Source organism: Urocampus carinirostris, chromosome 19 (genome assembly GCF_059441175.1).
Source record: "Urocampus carinirostris isolate Australia breed hairy pipefish chromosome 19, RoL_Ucar_1.0, whole genome shotgun sequence".
Classification (NCBI taxonomy): Eukaryota; Metazoa; Chordata; class Actinopteri; order Syngnathiformes; family Syngnathidae; genus Urocampus; species Urocampus carinirostris.
Window position 1 is genome coordinate 632,419 of NC_142367.1, and position 10,082 is coordinate 642,500.

The 10,082-nt window shown below is 44.2% G+C and overlaps 1 protein-coding gene across 2 annotated transcripts in view; it reads right to left on the reverse strand.

Moving 5' to 3' along the window:
* LOC148346836 (uncharacterized) overlaps nt 1-10,082 on the reverse strand; it is a 32,745-nt gene that overhangs the window by 7,141 nt on the left and 15,522 nt on the right. For both annotated transcript variants that reach the window (XM_088324089.1, XM_088324090.1), the window contains exons 5-7: nt 9,268-9,407; nt 5,853-6,418; nt 3,334-3,607 (exon numbers count right to left, since the gene is read on the reverse strand). In XM_088324089.1, coding sequence (XP_088180215.1) covers nt 3,334-3,607; nt 5,853-6,418; nt 9,268-9,407 — 980 coding nt within the window. The remainder of the gene's footprint in view (nt 1-3,333; nt 3,608-5,852; nt 6,419-9,267; nt 9,408-10,082) is intronic.

The window sequence follows — 10,082 nt, forward strand, 5'->3', positions numbered from 1 at the left end:
AGCAATAAGTAACATGCTTGGTGTAAATAAATCAACTAAGTGTCACGACCAGAACAGAGAGAGGACCCACTCGCATAACGTTTCTCACAGTTTTATTGGGAAGAAGGGAAATGAGTGCACAAAAGATCCGGAGATCGCTGGTCGCGGTGTGGAAGTTGCTCAGACGCGGAAGTGGGACTTCCGTGGCGAGTGATGGCGGTGTCGGGAACGGAAAAAACGGGTCAGTAGCCGGGGTGGAAGAGCAAAAACGTGGTCGATATCAGAAAATGAGTCGTTATTCAGGACGAGAGAACAGACGAGGTAGAGATCGAAACAGGTCGTAATTCGGGATGGTAGAGCAGACGTGGTCTAGCTTAAAACAGATCGTAGCGAGAGAAAAACAGGAGCAAAAACACAGGACAGGCAAAAAAAAAAGGCTTGTCGTGTAAAAACAGAGATTCTCAGACGGACCGACAAAAGGGGACTGTCAGGACAGAGTTTAAATACTAACAGGGAGCCAGTCTGTCAACAAGCTTCAGCTGGCACCACACAGGCAGGGCCAATTGGGCGCCACGGCACCCGTGACACGCGGGCGGGGCCAATTGGGTGCCATGGCAACAATGATTGTAACAGCATTTTCTATGGTACCTACCTACCTATCTATCTATCTATCTACCTTGGTCATATCCCTCAAGATTTAGCAACTCCTTAAAATACTCTGCCCATCTCGTCCTGACTGCACTACCGCTAACCAGCAATCTACCATCCTTATCTTTCACTTTCTCTTCCTTTCCAGACTCACTGTTTCTTACTCTTTTCACTTCTTTCCAGAACACTTTTCTCCTTTCCTCAAAGCTCACTCCTATCTTTCGACACCATTCATCATTTGCTTTCCTTTTCGCTGCTTTTCGCTGCTTTTACCAACCTTTTCTTCACTTTATATCTTCCATACGCATCGCCACTCTTATCTTGCAGCCACTCCTCGAAGGCACGTCTCTTTTCTGTCACAGCCTCTGATACCTCATCATTCCACCATTCACTTCCTTTCCTAATACCAACTTTTCTCATTCCACACACTTCTTTTGCACTCCTCAACACTGCCTCTTTAAACCACTTCCATTCAATTTCCACACTCTCCATTTCTCTTCTACTAATCCGTTCATAATCTTCCCTTATCCTCTCTTTAAACTCTCTTTCCTTTTCTGCCTTATTCAACTCTGACATTTTCATCTCTTCCCCCACACTCTTCTTATAACTAGCCCTCCATGATCCATCTATTCTCAGTTTTCCTTCCACATAAAAATTATCAGACATACCACTCATTTCACCTCTGTAAACATGCACATACAACAATCTACTTAACATCCCTTTCTTAACCACTACATAATCCATCATTGCTCTGTCCACCATCTTGCCACTATCCACTCTGACAAAGGTATACTTATTCAGGTCCCTCTTTTTAAACAATGTATTTCCAATCACCAACTCATTTTCCACACATAACTCAATCAATTTCTTCCCACTCCTCTCTCTCCTCAGCACTTCTTTCTGAACCAGGTCCATATGCACTTATAATCATCCATACTTCTACACCCCACTTCAACCTCACCCACATCAATCTGGAAGATATCTCTTTCCACTCCACCAGTTTTTCCTTTGCTTTCTCACTCACAAGCACAGCCACTCCTTCTCTAGCATGTCCACCCGTAACTCCAGACCTTCTACCATACAAACCTCCAAGCTGTAATTCACCCCTTCCTTTCATCTTTGTTTCATTCAAGGCTAACACATCCACCTTCCTTCTTGTCATCATCCTTCTGATCTCCTCTTTCTTCCACTCAGTCGCTTTACTTCCACATCCTCTCCCATTTAGTGACCCTATAACTAGGGTTTGCGAGACCTTTCGGTCTCCCGCCCCCTTTCTTTGCCTTGCTGTCTCTTAGGGAGTAGAGATAGAGAGGAGAGGATCCCTAGTCCCCTCGCTCCCTCCACTTTAGTCGCCTCTTACGACACACAGCGGACCATGGTGGGAGAATTCTCTTACCTCTCACAAGAAGAGGCCCCCTCACCACAGGGACATAGCTACCTACCTACCTACCTACCTACCTACAAACCCAAGTAGGTAGGTAGGTAGATGGATTTTGCCTTTATATTTATTGATATCAACGTACTGATTAGGGAGGGCGCACTAATTGGGTGGGTGAGACTGTCTGTCTTCGCTACTGTTATAGGCTGGTGTGACTGTGTGCTCGACTCTGATTGGCTGGTGTTATCTATCAGTTAAACAGCGGGCTGGGGCTGCCTCTGTAAACAAACTAGCTAGCATATCGCTACTTTTAGTGACTTGTTACGTTGAAAAGAAAATCATCAATCAAATCGATTGGTGAGGAAAGTCAGAAGAGAGGAATTAAATGCGTATCACCAGTGTGTGCTTCGTGAATTATTATCAAGTTCCACCTGCCACAACTAGTAGGAAACCGTTACATTCGGGACGGTTTTATTGTATTCATCCAGTCTCTCTCTAAATTGTTTTCTTACACTGAAAGGAAAAGCCCTACAATTTTGTTTCTCTGATGTATAATGGCAAAAAAAACAATTATTCAACCGCAATTATGTGTTGTGGGTGTACATCTATAATTTCTATTTTGTTACGGACGTGCAGTCTTACGACATCATCTCGAGGTAACTTTAAACCTTTAGGGCTTTTATGAAGGTGCAACGATGCCTCACGGATTTTTGTTTTTCGCGAGAGATTTTGGTTCCCATTAACCACACAAACCAAGGGTTCTCTGTAAACACACAACCTACTGAGAAGCATGGGGGTGGGAACATCATGCTTTCAGGCGGTTTGTTTTGCATAGAGACCAGGAAGACTGATCTATGTAAAGGAAAGAATGAATGGTGCCATGTATCAAGAGATTTTAAGTGAAAATCCCCTTTCATCAGCAAGGGCATTGAAGATGATACGTGGCTAGGTCTTTTAGCATGATTATCCCAAACACGCAGACAGGGCAACAAAGGACTGGCTTTGTAATTCAAGGTCCTAGAGTGGCCTAGCCAGTCTCCAGATCTCAACCCCATAGAACATCAGTGATGAGATAAAAATCTGCGTTGCTCAATGACAGCCCCAAACATCACTGCTCTGGAGGGGATCTGCACGGAGTAATGGGCCAAAATACCAACACCAGTGTGTAAAAAGCTTGTAAATAGCTACAAAGGGTGCGTAACAAAGTATTGAGATGAACCTTTGGGTATGGACCAAATACTTATTTTCGACCTTTATTTCCAATTAAATTCTTTACAAAAATAAGTTAGTGGTTGGCTAAAGGGTTATATATGCATACGGGTGCTCACCTGCTCCGGTGACATTCCCCAGCAGGTATAATCCGTCCCGATCCAGGGATCCAGTCAAAGGAAGCGCAAGTACTCTGTTGGTCTGGACCTGGTCCAACAGAACCAGCACCAGTCCCAGCAGCGAGGTCTGGGGCGGGCCCAGAAGCTCCACCAGGTCGTGCTGCTGGCTGCGGTTATTCCAATGGCGGCTCGCCACCTCGTTGAGGACCACACCCTCTGGCGCTGGCGGAGGGCGGGGGCAGCTGTTCTCCCTCAGTGGGGTGGGCGGAGCTACCTAAAGGAAAATAATACACAAACATCTTGATTAAGGATGGGCATGTATTTGTCCATACTAACCTTTTTTTTAAGGCAACAGTACTCGCAACGGTCAGCAGTACTAGTGTCGGCTTTATGAATGGAATTGCTATAGACCAAATTTCTATGTATAATGTCATTTATATTCTAATGGGAAGGATATTTTTTTGTACAGACATTATCGGTGTTGATAGTGGGCTTTTTTAAGGTATCGATACTCGCAATGGTAAGCGATACCGGCGTCATCCAAATACAAAGAATGCTGAATAGCAACTGACATTTTCAAGGAATTTCTTTTGAATCATGTGTGTACTAACATTATTGTTGTCAGTGTTGATAGCAGCCTTTTATTTGATATCTGTACCAGTATTAGGCAATTTGAATTAAAACCAATGGCTAAATTCTATTGATGAAAAGAAAAAAAAGTATTTGGTTGGGATTTAAAAGGTTTTTTTAAGAGTCAAGAGAATTGTATGTACTTAGTATCTGTGGTGTCGTGTAATACACTCCCCTTCCTGCGGTATCGCTGTATACTAATGCGCAGCCTTGTACTTGTGCTTGAGAACTACCGAAGAAGAAGTTAAGTAAACACTCTATGAATGTACCGTCCGTGCCTGTCTCTGAATCCGACTACAACCCTACTACATACACAACATATTGGCGACGAGGATGACTTGGATCGGAATCCCACAACCCCTTGCTTTGCTTGAAACCCCGGGTGAGCCTACGATGTTGTACACCACGTGTATTCAAATGTTCGAAAATTACCTGCTAGCATTGACTGCTAACGAAATGCCGGACAAACGAAAACGCGCACTACTGCTGCACTGTTTAGGCACAGAAGGGCAGAGAATTTTTCTTTCCCTTCCCGACACTGGCGCTTCTTACAAATCCGCCTGTGATGTGCTAGAAACTTTCTTTGTACCGAAGATTAATGTCGTTGCTCAGCGTACCAAGTTCCGTTGGCGTGCTCAGAGACCGGGCGAGACCACTGCTCAGTTCATTGCCGCATTGAGGGAATTAATTGCTAACTGTGACTTTGGCACGTTTGCTGATGATATGATTAGGGATCAATTCATTGAGAAGATGTCCTCTTCGAGAATCAGAGAACGCTTGCTGTTGGAAACGGACTTAAAGCTTGACAAAGCGATTGCTATTGCTACACAAATCAAATCCGCTATTTCAGAAGCTAATGCTATTGCTCCTGTGCACGTGCCCGACGTTCCTGTGAAGCTTGTGCAACAAAGAGATAAAAGGAATCAGAGCAGTACACCCGACTACAACCCTACTACATACACAACAGTATCATTAACAGTATCTGCCATTTAACAATCTGAAATAGAAGCAGTTACTGGTACCAGCTATTTTAAAAGGGACAGTGTATTTCTAATGCCTCCTAATAGGTAAAATTCTATTGATAAAAAGAAAAAACAAAACCAAAGTATCTGGTTGGGATTTAAAGATTTTTTTTTAGAGGCAATGTGTCAGAACCCGAACAGACGGTGGACCCAAACGCGTAACATTTTTACAACAAGCATTATTTTACGGAAACGGGGCAGTCATGCGCGGGAACACAAACGCCAGCGATTCGGCGATTGCTGGGCAGAAGAAGTGAGACAGAGAAGTCAGGCGGGGGAAAACAAGAAGCCAGGAGCAAACGAGATCGAAACCGGACAGAACAGACGGGATCTATACCAGATGCTGAATACATGAGCAGGATACCGGACAGACGGGATCGATACCGAATACAGGGTGCACGAGCAAGATACCGGACAGGAATGGACAGGAAGGGACAGACGGGATCGATACCGGATGTTGGATACACGGGCAAGATACCGGACAGGACGGGACAGATGGGATCGATACCGGATACACAAGCAGGATACCGGACAGAGTCAAAATGCATGCCTTACAAGTGCAGAGGTTCGTTGACGGACTGACTAGGAGTGAAGGGAGGGGAGCCAATCAGGCAACGAGCAGCAGCTGGCGCCAAATGATCGGGCACAGGTGAGGGCAACGGGCAATCGTGACACAAGGGAATTAAAAGTACAAGGAGTATTGGTACCAGCCTCTTTTAAAAGGGACAGTGTGTATTTTTAGTGCCTCAATAAATGTCAAATAATACACACTGACCGTTCAAAAAATTTTGACCCAAACCAGAATCAGCCGCTTCATTTAAAAATTCGACATTAAAGAAACAGTACCAGTTGCTCTTTTTTCCTTACGGCAAAGGCTGAGAGGTCCTGCGGGTAGAGTCCCCGGCAGCGGCTGAGGGCCTCATCGCCGGGCAGAACATCGGGGTCCTCCAGCAGGGGAAGTTGACCTGGCGTCAGCGCCCGGCTGAGCGCCGGCGCTTTCTTGTCGGAGCCGATCTTGCGGTAGACTACGGCATCCAGGAGCCCCCGGGTGGGCACCCCCTGCTGTCGGGCCGAGGGTGGACCTAGAGGGCTGCGGTAGAGGGCCACGGCGTCGGGCCCGTTCTGGATGGCATTGGGCGGCAAGCGCAGGGACGGCGCAGGGACTAGCCGGTCGCTGCCCAGCAGGAAGTACCCCTTGGCGGTGGTAAAATGGCCGCTCAGGCTGATCTGACGGTAAACGCGGTTGTCATGGCCGCTGAAGAGGAGGAGCCACACGCCTTGCAGTGAAGCGCGCCTTCCCGATGTGTGCCACAATTCCACAAACTCGCCGTTCTCGGCCGCTCCTGGCGTGTCGGTGTTTAGCTCATTTATCAGGAAGTCGCCGCTGCCCCAGGGCGGCATCGGCCACGATGGCTCTGCTCCTTCGCCGGGAACTGCACAGATGTGTATATGTATATATATATATATATATATATATATATATATATACATATATAAAGACTAGGTCCGTCAGCAAACTATAGCAGCCCACTAACTAGCGTGCCTACGTGGCGGCCATATTGGTCGGGTCAATGTCCTCGTTGAGGCAAGTTTCTGCTGCTCCAGGGCGGCACCGACTATGTTGTCTCTGCCCCTTTGCCGAGAGCTGCACAGATATATATACAGTACATAGGAGACTAGGAACATCAGTGTGCTGTAGCAGCCCACTAACCAGCAGCCTGCTAAATAGCGTGCCTATGTGGCAGCCGTATTGGTCGGGTCAACGTCCCCGTTAGGGCAAGTCTCCGCTGCCCCAGGGCTAGGGTCCGATGGCCCCGCCCCTTCCCAGGGAATTTCACAGATACTATATATATATATATATATATATATATATATATATATATATATATACATATATATATATACAGTAATCCCTCGGTTATAGCGATTAATGGGGACCAAAACCACCCGCAAAAAGTGAAAATCCGCGAAGTAGCAACGCCCCTTCAAAAATGCTTAAAAAAAAATAAGATTTTTTTTTAAATTATTTTATTTTATTATTATTATTTTTTAGACCCGCGAAGCTCTGAACTCGCGAACGTGGAACCGCAAGGTAGCGAGGTCCCACTGTAAATAAATAAATAAATAAATAAATATATATATATATATCTCATCTCATCTCATCAGCCGTACCGCTTATCCTCATTAGGGTCGCGGGGGGGGCTGGAGCCCATCCCAGCCATCTCCAGGCAGTGGGCAGGGGACACCCTGAACTGGTTGCCAGCCAATCCCAGGGCACACAGGGACAGACAACTCATTCGCTCATTCACACCTAGGGACAATTTGGACCGGCCAATTCACCTGAAATGCATGTTTTTGGAACGTGGGAGGAAACCGGAGTGCCCGGAGGAAACCCACGCAAGCACGGGGAGAACATACAAACTCCGCACAGGAAGTCTGGAGCTGGATTTGAACCCACGACAGGTTCCCATGACATGAACTGTGCCGCACAAGCGCTAACCACTGCGCCGCCGTGCTGGCCTTATATATCTATATATACATATATATCTATATATATATATATATATATATATATATATAACCTCCTGCGTGGGTTCTAATCCAGCTCCAGACTTCCTGTGCCCAGTTTGTATGTTCTCCCCGTGCTTGCGTGGGTTTCCTCCGGGCACTCCGGTTTCCTCCCACATTCCAAAAACATGCATTTCAGGTGAATTGGCCGGTCCAAATTGTCCCTAGGTGTGAATGAGAGAGTGAGTTGTCTGTCCCCGTGTGCCCTGCGATTGGCTGGCAACCAGTTCAGGGTGTCCCCTGCCCACTGCCCGATGATTGCTGGGATGGGCTCCAGCACCCCCGCAACCCTACTGAGGATAAGCGGTGTAGCTAATGAGATGATATATATATATATATATATATATATATATATATATAAATAAAGAAAGCCAAAAAATGAAAATTCAGAAAAAGAAATAAAAAAGGAAAAGAAAAGAAGGTAATTAAGATAAAAAGACAAAGGCGAGAAAAAAAATGCAATTTTCTCTAAATGTCTTTTGGTGTTTTATTCTCTCTCTTTTTTTCATTGACATTTACTTTTTTTTTTATTTCAACCTTTTTATTTTTATTTTTTGTCCTTTTTTTCCCTTTCATCCTGGGGGCCGTAATTGCCAAGCTTGAGACCGCTGTTTTACAGTTAAAAAGTGGATAGCATCCTGAAACAATTTCCACCTCTCAATAGAGAAATAAAGCAGCAAAATTGTTTTTAAAATTGGACAGAACAAAAACTATTTAAAAATTATTAAAATAACAGTATTGTATTTGTTGTTTCGAATGTTCTTTTTATGTAAACATTTTAACGCCACATTTTTGTTTTATAATAACATCCTCATGGTGGCGACAACTTTCATTAGACACCACCAGCTTCATGTTCTTTCTCTTTTTCTGTCATTCTCTCTCTTCCTCCCTTTCTCTCTTCCTCTCTCTTTCACTCTTTTCTTTTTTGTCTCTTCCTCCCCCTCCCCCTTTCTCTCTTCCCTTTTCTTTCTCTCACTCTTGCTCCTCTCTCTTTCTTTCTCTGTCTGTTCCCCTTTCTCCCTCTTTTTCTTTTTGTTCTTTCTTTCTTTCTCTCTCTATCTTTTCCACTTTCTCACATTCTTTCTTTCTCTAACTTTATTTTCAAAATCTCTTTCATTTCCCTCTATTTCTCTCTCTCTCTTTCTACTTTCACATTCTTTCTCTCCTTCTTTCTCTATCTCTCTCTGTTTTTATTTCTTTCTCTATCTCTCCCTATTTCTCTATTCTTCTTTATCCCTCTGTCTTTCTCTTTATCACTCTGTCTACCTCTATCTTTTCTTTTTCTTTTTTTCCTTTCTTTTTCCTTTTTTCCTTTCTTTCTTTCTTTCTTTTTTCTTTCACTCTGTGTCTCTTTTTTCTCTTTCCCTCTTTTTTGCTCTTTTTATCTCCCCTTTCTCATTTGTTCTCTCTACATTTCTCACTCTCTTTTTCAATTTCTCTATTTTACTCTCTCTCACTTTCTTTCTCTTTTTGTCTCCCTCTCTCTCTTTCATTCTTTTTTTTCTCTTTAATCTACTAGTCTGGCCAATGTAAAAGTGTTTTTTCTACCATGTGTCCCCCAAGATCAAATTAGTTTGACACCCCTGTACTAAGGGATCCGTGAACTGCTATTGACATTCTACCATTGTGCCTCTTCGTGTGAGCCAATAAAGCGTATGTTTTGAATCCAATTAGACACTAGAAAGGCTTGGGGAGACTGGAAATGGGCACTCACCCGTGGCATGGGGACATCTTTTGGGCCAAGGGCACTGGTTGGGCTGGCCCAGGGTTTGGGGGGCCTCCCAGAAGACACCCGGGTCTCTTGTCCACGTGGCCAAGCCACAACGACTCAGGTAGATGCCGTCCTCTTTCAAACTGAAGAAGGAAGAAGCACATGTTCTAGTAGGCTTTTTTGCCAAATTGTGGTTTCGAGTGCTCACTTGAAATTATAAAGAAAAGTGTTTTTGTGGGCATAAGCATGACAACGGGTGCTCAATTTTATTGTATCCGGAGTGCAATGTCATCAACTTCCTCAAGAGGTGCAGTCCATAAAAATATAAAACAGTTTTTTTCTTTAATAATTTGATAAACGACACTAAACTTTAGTTCATTATATCATTAAATGTCATGAATTTATATTTTTACCCGCTATTTTGTTCGAATTCAACATGTCCCAGTCATTTTCCACCCTGTAAGAATGTGCTCAAAATGACTACAATTCCACAAAAGCGACATCTAGAGGTCAAATAATACACATTGTCCTTTTCAATGAACTAGAATTAGGAAATGCTATTTTTGGACTTGTTAGTTGGAACCCTTAACATCTAGGGCCGTAGGGGCACCATTTATTGTGGTGTGTCTTGGGCAGGTACAGCCTGGTGACACCCAACCCTCTCCAGGCCAACAAATGTTTCCACCTAGTCTCAAACCGAGGACCCTTCGCGTTCTAGGTGAATGTGCTAACCACCGCACTATGAAAACATGTTGTTGAACTAAATGTATTGAATTGTACAAAAGCAAACCAAAATTTGCTTCTTTTACGTAAAATAA